Here is a 13,088-nt window from a genome sequence, read left to right as displayed (position 1 = left end):
GGTGAAGGAAAGTGGAGAAAAAATTGAATGTTCTCCACTATTATTCACACTCCTGCTGTTTGCATTCAAATCCTGGCTCTGTGCCCCAGAAAGCCTGGCTTCAGATCACCAAGGGATACCATTTCCCTGCTTGGATAACAGTACAAGATAGATGTCTTCCTCTGGAAAAAAAAATCCTTAAGTTGAAGGAATTTTTGATGTCACTCTGTGGAGGCCATGGCACAGCAGGAGGCTGAGTTCCAGTACACCATCTTATGCTGTGTGACACCTCACTGTGGCTTAAGGTTTTTAGGCAGATAAAGAATGGTTTCGAAGGCCCTTCAAAGCTTGCTATTCTGAACATATCACACTGTTCCTCCTTGCGGTTAAGAGCTGATGTCAGGACTCTCTGACACTCTTCAGTAGTAGGTTTTAGAAGTTTGCTCTCGAAAAAAAGAAGCTGAGGTATGTCAATGGCGGAACATACAGTGAAATTCGACGGCAAAAACTTGAAACAGACAAAAGCTTGACTGGCAGACAAGAGGAAATCATTGTGAAAGACTACCCAAAGCACTGCCCACAGATTAATACCACCTCTGCTGTAATCACATGCAGGGCTGTGTTATCTCCAAGGAGGAAATTGGAAATCCATTTCAAAAGCCAACTCTCAATTTTTTTAACAGCCCATTGTCCACTACAGTTAAATTGAAATTTGTGGTCATCACTCACAAATTCCAGGGGATAGAATCAATTTCTATGCAAATGATCCCATCTTACTCGACGAGGTTAACAGATCCTGATAACGTGGTTTATTATTTGCTGCAAAGAACGGAGATTATGCGAGATGATGGATATGACTGTGTCAAGAAATCATAATGTTTGACCTTAATACTCTGACTAAATGTATATTTCATCAAGCCTTCGCAAAGCAAAAACCTTGCAGGGCAGAGCTGCTTCATTCATAATGAGAACTCTTGCATTAAACACTAAAAGAGGTTAAAGAGGTTTTTCAAAATGCATCGGCTCGGCAGTAAAGACAGATATGGTCAACTCCAAGCTCACTATCATTCACAGGGAATTATTGAAATTTTCTTTTTGAAACTACACGGTAGCTCTTCACAGCGCAGAAAAGCTGTTACTGTGTCAGCCAGGTAGATCAGCGCAGTAGTCAAACAAAACAGTATTTTTTCTGTATTTTGTTGTTCTTGCTGTGGCACAGTGTTTATGTGTCACTTTGACTTCTTCTGCTCTTGAATATGATTCTTTCCAGACCAACTGTGATAATACTCTTAAAGGATGATCTTTGCAAACAGTACACACTGGTTTGAACAGGCTCGTATTCCTCTCTAGTTAAATGAAATGATATGGTTTTATATTTAAAGTTTGGCTGGACTTTGCTTTATTTAGCCTTATCCAGCCGCAAAGGATTTTGCTATTTTCCTGACTGTGTGGGTTACTTTTCTGCACAGTTACACACAGCTCTAAGTTTTAGTTTCAAAAATTCTTCTGCATTTATCGACAATCCCCCGCTTCCAAATACTGTAAACTTGTCCTGCACTGATGCCACAGGGTTGACCCAGTTCAACAAAATGCAACAATTTTTCAATATTATTTGTCAAACTGCAAAATGATAGTCATGACATCGTGTTTGAGATATCTTCTGTCCCACTCGCTTCTGCTACTCGATTCAAAGACTGTTGACTGACTGCTGACATTACTGTATGATTGTGTTCTGTGTTTTTCTGTCTTCTGTGGTAGGATGTGATATTAACAGTATAATATCTTCTACAATGTGCATGGAAGACTGTAGCATCATATACATTTTGATTGAACATTTTTGCCATCTCCAGCTATTTAGAATGAAGATAATGTTTTGTTTCTGAGTTGTTTCATTCAGTTGATGGCAAACCTTTGTTCTGAGTCTCCTTATTATGATCACAACTTTATTTGTCAAGAAAATACTCCTCTCAGAGGTGAGACCGCTGTAAGAGGCTCTTCTCTTGCAGATATTCCCCTCACTTGGTGAGCAGTGAAATTGATTTGTGTTCATATTATTTATTCTGCTAATTTGCTCGATGCAGACACAACATTGACTTACTCCATCTTATGACTGAAGCTGCTGAAAGGGATGAGTGTGTCAGTCTCCATTCATCAAGCAGCCAACAGTTCAACAATATACATTCTCTGGGCCCTTTTATCACTCCCAACACAATGTTTTGCAGCTGCACGTCAGGGTTCAAGAACCAACGTTGTGATGAGCTGGCCAACCCCTGCGATTACTTCTGTCAGAATGAGGGGATGTGCACATTAACAGCTCTTAACAAACCACGCTGCAAGTAGGTCCTTCTCACCTCTCCAGCTGTATTCAGAGCCCACTCACCCCCTTTTGTCTACACCCTCACCCAAACTCCATCTGGCTCCATTTCAGCCTCAGTCCAGTATATGGGCTGTTCGTCACAGTGCCACCTTGTAGCAACTGATCATGTAATAAGTGCTGGATAAAGACTTATTTAATAGTAATAACTGACAGATAACAGGGATTATTATTTCCCCTAGATTATGATCACATTTCATTCTTTGTGGACAGCTCTGTGTCTTTATTTAAATTGTTTTCAGCCATTTGGTTGTGACTGGTGTGTGCTCAAAGGACGACAGGTTAGCTAACTAACTGTAATTAGGAAGTTTAGTAAGAAAATGTTTTCTCACTCGCTCATTTTATCTGTTGTAATAACATTGACATTTTGTACGGATTAAAGAAACATGTTAATAAGCGAGCTTTAGAGGTGCTGGAACACATATTTTGTTCCCTTTGGGCAGCAACAAGCTAGCTGTTCACCCCTGTTTTCAGTCTTTGTGCTAAGCTAAGCTAACTGGTTCCTGACTGCAGCTACGTACTTACAGTACAGACATTAGAGTGGTATCAATCCTCTTCACTAATTGTTGGCATGAAAGCAAATATTCCTAAAAAAAAAAAATCAAACTATCAACCTTTTATATCAGTTTAATTATTATTAACATTTTTAGCATCGTGGGAGCAGCAGCAGGTAGAGGCTCAGTAGATGAAGACTTTTTATTTTTTATTCTCATTAAACATCCTTCACTTCGAGTTCAACTTTTTAAAATTCTATATTGAACAGGTATCAGCTGACACAGCACTTACTACATTATCAGTTGCTGCATGACTGTACCGTTGCTGCCCCTCACTGCCAGCCATCCACCAATGTCATGCGGTCATCACCCACCATACAGGAGTCGGGGGGTGGGGGGGCTAAAACTGACACTGTCTATGTGATGTGGGCATCAGTGTGTGCATTTGCAACCTGTGCATGATGGCAAGTTGAATATGTTCGTTAATGACCAGTCATCACGTCTGGGTATAATTTACTGGGCTGAATATCTCATCTGGTATTGTTGTAAATCTTTAATGCCTTCAGAGGTTAAGAGAATTTCTTCACTCCTTTAGGAATTAGGCTTTTCATGGTTTATGCTTCCCAAAGGAGATCAAACTCCCCGTTGCCCCCAATTTCCCATTAAAATTCATGTCGCTGTGACATTTCGTTCTACGAGGGCGTGATTCATTTCCAGTATGTATGGGGCTGCATTCTTATTTTTTGATAACCTGGTGTTCTGATTCTTAGAGTGCATGTAATTTAGAGTAATTTCATTCTGTCATCATCCAGTCGCACCCACCAGATCAGTCATGCTTTACAGAGCCATCTGCGTCAGTCGTGTGAAATTAGATATCACCTCCTCTAACAAGGGTCATACATCATGCCCATCGGATACCATTGGAACACAAATGAGATGACGACTTGTTGTGCCGCTTTCATCCTTTTTTTTTTATTTTCTTTTTTTCCTACACTGAATATTCAACATGTAAATTCACACACGCTGTTTATGGACACGACATGTGTATACATAGTGCTCTCTCTGCAGGTGGTGTTTTGTTTGTCTTGGATCAAAGCACTTCATAGCAAGACTGAATCATAATGTGTTGTATATGTAAGCCACGGTCACATCATAACGTAGCTCATTTCGTAAAGGTGTTTTCTCAGCAGTCTTTTTGCTGGAGAAAGTCTTCTGACGGTAGTATATTTTTACTCTCTTTTGACCTCTGTCAGATGTTCAGCCAATTGGGCAGGAACGCAGTGCGAGAGACCCGCCCCTAAAAGCAGCAGATCAGACAACACTAGTGGAGGTGAGTGCCTCGTTATCAAACCAGCCTATTAAATGTATATATCATGACTACTTTATCCACACATTTCTACAGGCAAGCTGACCCTCACTCCACCTCATGCCGCACAGCTGGACTCGGTCCTGATTGGCACCTGGCTAAAGAATTACTGAACTCCATCCAACCGAGCCAGTTTGCAGTATTTGAACAGAAAAGTCTACACTCAGCAGGTTTACCTCGTTTGAATTAGAGGAGCTGCCGTTGCCGACCGTTCGGAGTTCAGTAACTTGACTGTTCTGTCATCACATTAATTTGAAGTAATATGCTGAAATCTCGTGTAGAAAAAAGCTCTAATTCTGATTCTGAGCTCTGTGTGCAACTTACCTTTGAGACTTTTGCAGATGTTCATAATGAATCTATGCATTTTCAATAATATTACAGCCCATATGTACTGGACAGCTGTTCTGTGAAGCCAAGGAAGGAAAATGTGTTTGAAAAATGTTTTTGAAAGTTGCCTTTGTGAAGCCACAGTCAGGCATGGCGACATACGGCGTGTCACCGTCTGAACCCATCTCATCTCTCCACACCACCTCTCCTCTGTCTGCCTCTCAGGGAGCATAGCTATCATCGTGCCTCTGGTCCTGCTGGTAATCTTGATTGTGATGGTGGTAGCAGGTGTTTACATCTGCCGACGGAGGCAAAGGTAAGCAAATAAATAATAAAATAGACATAAGAAAGAGCCTCTAAGCAGCAACAGATGATGAGAGATCCAACGCCACACGGTTTTGAAGATGAGTGGACGTCTTTGCTTTAGAAATGAAAAGTTTGTTTGTTTCACCGTGTTCAGCAGGACACCTCTAACCTCTGCACTCAGCCTCATTAGAATTCAGCTTTTTGTCTGCCCAGCAAAGTTATGTACTCCAAGCAAGCCAAGTGGTGTTATGTGATCTGTTGTGTGGAATCGTGCGAAGCTGTGCGGTCATGTCGCGTATCATGTTAATGACGGCCGGCTCGGCACGCCTCAGGGGGAAACGTGTCCAGAGGCAGCCCATGACAAACGGAGGGATAAACGTGGAGATTGGGAACCCGTCGTACAACATGTATGAAGTGGACCATGACAACCATGCTGATGCAGGCAGCCTGCTGCGACCCAACTTCACGCTGGACCCTCACAAGGTTGGCTTATTATTATTATGTTAAATTAACAATGCTAACAGCATACTGAAATTCACAGCTGTGTGAAATTAAACTGAATGCTTTTGTCTTTGGTGGTTTTATGCAGTGCAACGTTACAGCAGCACAGTGCTGCCACCATGACAAATAAAATCAGTTTCTCATCTTCACTAGAAAAGTTTCTTGTTTTAACACGATCCTTCCTTTTCAACATGCTATAACAACATGTTTTTCATGTTGCTTTCATTATTGCTGCTGTCCAGTGGGTGGGTGAAAATGTTTTTAATGTGGGGGGTCTATGTAGAGTGACTCACTTTTGCAGTCTGCCTCAAGTGGCCATTTGAGGAAGTGCAGTTTTTGGAGTCCATTAATCATTGATAATTTATCTTGTGATATGATGATCGATCACATTATGATTGCTATAGGCTACAGTGTCTCTCAAGGCATTGACTGCATCTATTTACCACTTCAGCACTACACAGGAACATTTAATGATATAATGAAATAAAATGATATATTATGATAATGAGAAACATGAATTTGATCTAAATGTAGTGATTGTGTGAATCTGTCATCATGCTTGGAAATCATTGTGATTAAATTTCCACTATTTCTATTAGATCTTAATTTAGCAGCACATGCATTTAAATGATGTATGAGAAACTTTCTAACTCATATTTGAGCTGCATATTTCATGTCCTCTAATACGACCTTGATAAACAGTGCAGCGCTTGAAAAGAGAGAGAAGAGCTAATTTGATTGTCCTTCATTGATGCTAATCCTTATTTACTCCTGCTAATTATGAAACACGGTGCAGGAGCATCACTGCCACACCACCATCTCTCGTCATGAGAGTGACACCCTGTTGATTACACCCAACTGAACCTGCACAATCACCTGTGCTTCAACTCATTAAATTTGCACCCAAGGATGCAAAGAGTGTGTCTACAGTAAACTTTAGAGACCTTTAGTAACTTCATCAACCAGCAGTTCCAAACTATTTTCCAGCTTTATGAAAGTAATTTTGTGTTGTGTTCTTGTCTCTGTTCCAGTAACTGTGATAATGTGATCTCTAGCTTCGAGCTACATTAGCTTTAGCAGAGATGTTCTGAAAGCCGGTTGTGTGCAGGAGTGAACCAAGAGGACTCTTCATCCTCTGTTGATTTATTCTGCCTTCAGCCCCACACTAACATTCAGCATATCAAATGAATCATAACACCTTCACTGATGTCGTTATCTAGCTCACCTGCTGAAGCTTCAAACCTACTGCTGTCGCTTCTTGCCCTGCCAGCTTTGACATGTGCTTTTGTCAGTCCAACGTGGCTGTACTGGATTTTCAGCAGAGGCACGCTGGCTTGAATCTAAACCAGCTTCTGCGTTCCACTACGCCCTCTTGAACCCCTCCCTCCTTCACCCAGTGCAGTTTTACTTCAAGTTAAGCAGCAGTCATGTAGTCCAAAGCTGGACAGATTCTTAAGTTTGTACATGAATAACCAGTCGGTGGCCGTGCATCATGCGTCAGACTGTTTGGTGTTAGCTGTGTTGCACTGTGAACAGAGGTGCTGCTTGTTCTGTTGCAGGGCTGGTGTGTACAGTCCAGTGACCCTCGCACCTTGGGCATCAATTCTGTGCCCAAGGAGGTAATCCCTGGACAGGTGACTTTTTCTAAACTTCACTTCATGTTTGCCCTAAAGGGGAAAAAAATCACCCATTTCACTGTGTGCTCTGTGCAAGTGTTTTAAACAAGCTGGTGTGATTTCTTGTAGCCTGCTAAATGTATATCAGAGTAAGTCAAAGTAACATCGAGTCATCTGTAGCTGTTTCCTTCATCATTTTGTGAGTGCTGAAATATTCTCCTAATGTGAAAAAAAGCCACTAACGCTACGACTATACTTGAGGATGTAGACAGAAATCTGTGCTTGCATGGCTTCATGTTTAAACTGGCTTTTACCTGCATGTTGTTGTCTGTTACTCTACTGTTGCAAACACAGTGTGCATGAGTCTAGTGCTTGTCTTTGTGCTGCTTCAGATAAACTCAGATGTTTTACCCACTTCGTCAAAGCTTGATTATCACAGTGGACTTTCCTTAAAGCTGCACTAATCAGCATTTTCTTATTAACATGAGCTCAGTTGATTCTCTGCAGTGTGACACAGGAGGTCGCTCGTGGTGATGAACCCACAGAGAATTATCCCCCAACTCTGCAGTTCCCTTCAGCGCTGCAGAGTGCTTTAGTTTAGCTCTTACTGACCTTGTCTCCAGAAACAGCAGGTGGCTGTCTCCATCAGACAAGCTCTGCCCTGCCCTGCCCAGACAGACAACGTAAGCATGGTGAAGCATATAGCAGCTCAAAACAGCTGGAAGAAGAGCGAATACTGGACTTAGACTCATCAGATGTGCTGTTTGCTAACTTTGTAATACAATCTGTCAGATGTTGTGTTCTCGGTTTGCTCTACTGCCCCCAAGTGGCCAAAAATCTGTGATTGCAGCTTTAAGAATCCCACTGTTCTGAATTAATTTCTATGAATAATTGTCTTTCCTCCCACCTTCTTTCTTACACAGCCCATGAACTACTCCAACCCAGTGTATGCAAAGATATATATCGACGGGCAGAACTGCCGGAAGCCGGTCATCAGTATTGACGAGAGGAGAGAGCTACTCCCAAAGAAACTAGAGGGGACAATTCATGAAACCGCCGCATAGCCTAACTTTACACTTTGTACTTCTTTTTTTTACCACAGTGTACAATGTATAATATGAAGGAGGAAACAAGAAGTTTTCTATTTCCAACGAGGCTCTTAGGTTTTACCGGTTTAGCATCAGCATAACGTCCTTGTTGGTGTTGCTGAAGAGTTTGATTTTCCATTTACCGTTTGCTTTCTAATGTTTGTCAAACATAAGTTATACAGCGCTGCACTGTATACTGTATGACACTGAAGTAAAGCTGCTGATTTGCAAAAACTTTATTAACACCATAAGCCACACTTGTGCACAGTTTAAACCTTAAAATGCAGTGCTGAAATTTGTACCCATACCTGTTTCTAGTTACAGTGGAATATGGACACCGTGTTGCTTTGTGAAGGGATGAAGGCAGGTCGGCTCAATTTTTCTGAACAAATTTAAGTGTATCGTAGAGAGTTAAGTGGGTTGTTTCTAAGCTTTTTTTCTTTCTTTTTTTTTTTTAACATGTCATATGATGTACGGACCACATGGCTTCGCAACTGAGCAGTGAAGCTTAATATTTTTGAGGTTTTGTCTTTTTTTTTTTTCCTCCTCGGTACCTGACGGATCTACGGACTGGATTCCCAGTGAAGGCCATAATATGAACGTGATCTTTTTCTCACGCTGTGTGTAACTCCATCGGTCTTCTGTCTTTTCCATTTCCACGGATATCAACGTCCATCCACCCTGTTTCGACAGTAATATAACACATGAACTTATCTTCTGGAGAAAGAGATTGAAGCCCACCTTGAATGTTCCACGATCAGATTTCCAGATCCTGTACTGTACACTGACAAGACAGATACTGAATACCATATTTTTCTAGGTCTCATATCTCAACAGATGGATTAAAAATGGAGACAAGGAAGAGATTTACCACACCTACAAAAAGGGTATGAAGAGTTATTATAAAACACATCTGTTACTTCAGAAGAGGAAGATGATAAATATAAGAATTTTATAATTTTGTATTTGATTTGTATGTTGTTTGGCTGCTTGTATTTTGAAGAAATGTATTAAATGTAAGTAATTTTTATATAAAATGTAAATCGATATTGAATAAAGGGGGCTTATTTCCACTTTGTGTCCCTTTCTTGGGCCACAGCAGTCTAGTTCTAGTATAGCTGTATAATAGTACTGTATATATAAAAAGAATAGCATATCTGCAGTCCTGTCAGCCTATTCAACCACTGATCAAACTGGCGATGTTATATTTCTTTGGTTCACATGGCCACTGACCTGACAAGTCAATCAACAGTGAGCGCCTTTTACCTGCTGCGCTAAGGGAGGCGGCTGATGGGGGATCATCGCTCTCCCTGTGTGTGCACGAAGGCCAACACCATTCATTACCTGCAGGCCGGGACACAGCGTCAGTGCCACCCGCTGAATGATAATTCAGTCTCCTTTTGCTTTACTTACAATGGCTGTCTCCATGCACTTCACCTCCTGCCTCACCATGGCAACCAGAGGAGGCAGCGGCACTCCTGCCCTCTCTCCTTCTGTCTCTGCTATCGGCTGGATCTGCCAGAACGCCCAACCCACTGCGCTTTGACGATGCTGAAGATAGATGCCTCAGCTTCCTTAATTGTCCTCCACAGTAAACCTTCGCAGCAATGCAGACACCATAACATATGTTTTTATGGATTAGTCTGTTTTCTACCAATCCCAAACTCCAACCATCTTCATAACATTACATAATCAATTTTTGATTGATTGATGAACAGATATTCCTTTAGTCCACGTAGTCGTTAACTTCAACATCAACTGTGGAAACTGAAAGAAAGTGCGCAAACGTAAAGTGGATGGCCGGTTTTTAAATCTCCTGTTTGCCTTGTAGAATCAGTGAAAGTGCTGAGGACTCAATGTGGATGCAATGGGACATGTTTCTCTTGGATAGAGACAAGCTGAGTGTGCTGAGAGGAAGAGGAAGTGCTGCACTGCTGTGTAAAGCTCTATTTTAAGCCCAAAAAATTAAATGCAGTGAGCTGCTTCAGTTGTATTAAATGTCGGATTTGTCTGCTCTGACTGTCTATGAGGATAGAGAACTTTTCTAATGGTGGTCCACGGAGGCAAGAGGGGAGTCTTTTTTCTTGCTGTGGTTTGTCACAAGGGACAAAGGGACAACCAGCAGACTCTGCTACTCCACGTCCTGTTTTCTCAATATAGTTGTGAAGATGGAGTTCAGGGTTCTGGAAGTCATTAATTAATAGTGCAGCCAATGTTAGGCCACTGGCATTTGGAGCATTTCCATAGCTTGGATAGACATGAAACTCGGCACAAAAGATGAAACGCTCTCTTGGAAAACGTCTGGTTCTTTGAGAAAAAGCCAAACGTACAAGCCTGTGTTCAGAAAAACATAAGGAGAAAAATCAATTTAAACTCCCCAAGAGCCTTTCTGTGAGAGACATCCGTTCAGCGAGCGAAAGATTCTGCTGTGTGAGTTACTGCAGTGAGCAGACGCTAAACATCATGCAGGTTAACTCCATTCACTTCTCAACTTTGGGTCGGTTTTAGAAGAATTTAGCAACTTGTGTTTCAAGCAGCGCTGATTCACACGTCCATCTGTCTTTTACTCTATAACTTCTCCAAGCCGCTGATAGCATAGCATTTAGAGCCATCTGCCATACCAAACAGGTGAAGTCAAAGCAGGGGCTCTCAAAAACAATGTTGAAATAGTTGTAACTGATTGACATTAGATCAACGTATAGAATACTGTGTTTCTGTGCCTATTCAGGATATCGTAACTTTACATCAGTGATAAAAATATCAGTGGGCTCGAACATGTCTTCAGTGAGTCTCTAGTTGCTCAGCAGCTTAGTAGGACAGTAAGAAGTAAATAAGTGAGGATACTTTTGTAAACCTATGACCTCGAGTCCCAGTGTTTCAGTGCTCATGTGTAACATCTCTGAACCTACTCCACACACTCAACGTACCACACCTGCAATGTGTACGTTTTTTCTATTTCTGAACTTGTTTTTAACAAATTCATGGCAAAGCCATTCATTTGAAAGGATCTTTTATGTGCCCGTGTGGAGCCCTGACAGCCAAGATTTGAGTACCAGCTGCTTGAAAGCATTACATTGACAAAACAGTATTTAGAATCAAATGTGGAAGAAAACAGACTTGGATTCTCTTCAAATATGGTTGTAATGTTACAAGAAATCTGGATGTTCAGCGTCAAACTCTGAAGTTTGATGTCAGTGTTTCCTCAGTGGTTCTTTAAACATACCAAACATCCCAACCTGAAAGCCTTTCAAACCCTTCTGGACCTTCACTTCTGTTAATTGTTATTATCTATTAACCAAAAAAGTAACTTTGATATTGAATCAGATCAGTAAGGTGCAAAAAAACTTTTCAATTCCCTGAGCACAAAATGACTTTTGCAGGGTCATTTCACATCATTGCAAAATTCACCAGATTAAAACGTTGGTATTGTACTTTTCTGCAAAACAACGAAATGTTGAATTTGTACATTTCATATGTATCAAATCAACATTTCTACAGCAGGTATCAAAGTGCCATAGTTCAGATTTCCTGTGCTTGTATATGAACTGAGTTTCTCATCAGGAGGAGGAGGAGGAGGAGATGGATGTGGCAGCAGTGGACGACTGCTCCAGATGTGCTTATGGTGGCAAACACAGGAATTTTAAGCTAAAACACGATCATTTTCAAACCCTAACCAAGTGATTTTTGTGCCTAAGCCAAACCAAACCTTAACCACTGTGTTGCCACAACACAAAACTGGAAATTGAGGCGTGAAGAGTTGTAAAGTTTCAACATATTTTTGGTTTGCGGAAACATACAATGCCAACATTTATTCCAGTGATTTGGTTGAATAATCTCAACTTCACTTCCTCAGTTTATCCAGATTGGGACTGTTTGCAGAAGAGTGCCACAGGATGATGCTAAAAAAAATCAGAAAAAGCCAGTCGGTGGGTTTTGAGTGGGGATGACTTTGTCACAAAGGTCACTGAAGTCAACCACCAGCCATGCGTTGATAAAAAATAAAAAATAAAAAATAAAAAAACTAAAAAAAAGTGGGATCATTAAATTTGGATCAATAAATTTCCAGATGATTCTTCTTTTATCATTGTTTTCTATTTTGACTGTAGAAGCTGGTAGTCTAAAGTGTTTATGGATAAATCAATAAAAAAAAAAAAACACTTTTTAAACATGCAGATTAAATGAGGCGAAGTGTTGTGCGATGTAGAGACTGTTGTCTCTCATACGTGCACAGTACATTGAAATTCACTCCGAGCTCTCTCCATACAACACTTCAGCTAATGAAGACCTCCAGCTTTGCAGTGAAAGAACTCAGCTGCACTGGGAAAAGTGAGGAAAGGACCGCGGGACCACTCAGTCGGCCCCCAAAGTGCTTCAAAAGAAGAGAAAAACTGAAATTTGAAAACTGGTCTTGAACTAAGAGACGCTTGGCGCGCCCCTCCCCTCACCTTGCCTATTGATTTATTGTCTCTTTTCCACTTAGCAAGCATCACCATTCTCCTGCATAAACATCAGAAAAACCCAGAGGGCTCATCTCTCGGACAGAATCAATAACGGCAGGAGTCGTATTCACATTATAAACATCAGCTCCTGCATACTCATGCTGCAGCCTGCACCAAGCAAAGCTGCTTATCGCTCCGTGTGCAGCAAGACTATGAGACAGACTGAGACAGGAGCAGAGACTGAGAGAGAAGAAGGGGATGATGGGAACAAACTTACCTCCAGTTAAGTTATCTGACAACATCTCAACACTCACGATGGGCATTTTAGCTTTTCCCTGTTGGACAGGGATCAGCAGGTGATGCTAACTCTTTTTCTTATGATTTATAAGGGAATTTAAGTGACTCATGGCCAATAATGTGTCTCATGTTACTGATGCACCACAGAGCAACATAATCTGCTAAAAGAACCGAAGACTGAATAATAGATAAAGAGTCTCTGCAGTTTGTTCCATTTCCAATTTTGTCTTTTAACTTCCTGCTGCCGCCGCCACCACCGCCTATAAACTCAAGTAAGTCCTGATTGGCTCACTAATATACG

At 41.2% G+C, this 13,088-nt stretch overlaps 1 protein-coding gene across 4 annotated transcripts in view; it reads left to right on the top strand.

Annotated features, from left to right (window-relative positions):
- lrp1bb (low density lipoprotein receptor-related protein 1Bb) overlaps positions 1-9,124 on the top strand; it is a 238,565-nt gene extending 229,441 nt beyond the window's left edge. For 2 of the 4 annotated variants that reach the window (XM_070975440.1, XM_070975439.1), the window contains exons 86-91: positions 2,202-2,315; positions 4,101-4,177; positions 4,766-4,856; positions 5,179-5,329; positions 6,907-6,981; positions 7,887-9,124. In XM_070975440.1, the coding sequence (XP_070831541.1) occupies positions 2,202-2,315; positions 4,101-4,177; positions 4,766-4,856; positions 5,179-5,329; positions 6,907-6,981; positions 7,887-8,027 (649 nt within the window). In that variant the 3' untranslated portion in view covers positions 8,028-9,124. The remainder of the gene's footprint in view (positions 1-2,201; positions 2,316-4,100; positions 4,178-4,765; positions 4,857-5,178; positions 5,330-6,906; positions 6,982-7,886) is intronic. The other 2 variants (XM_070975443.1, XM_070975442.1) reach the window with 2 other exon arrangements.
- The last annotated feature ends 3,964 nt before the right edge of the window (positions 9,125-13,088 follow it).

The sequence above is a fragment of the Chaetodon trifascialis genome, chromosome 12 (assembly GCF_039877785.1).
Source record: "Chaetodon trifascialis isolate fChaTrf1 chromosome 12, fChaTrf1.hap1, whole genome shotgun sequence".
Taxonomy (NCBI): domain Eukaryota; kingdom Metazoa; phylum Chordata; class Actinopteri; order Chaetodontiformes; family Chaetodontidae; genus Chaetodon; species Chaetodon trifascialis.
This window is presented reverse-complemented; position numbering and strand designations above follow the sequence as displayed.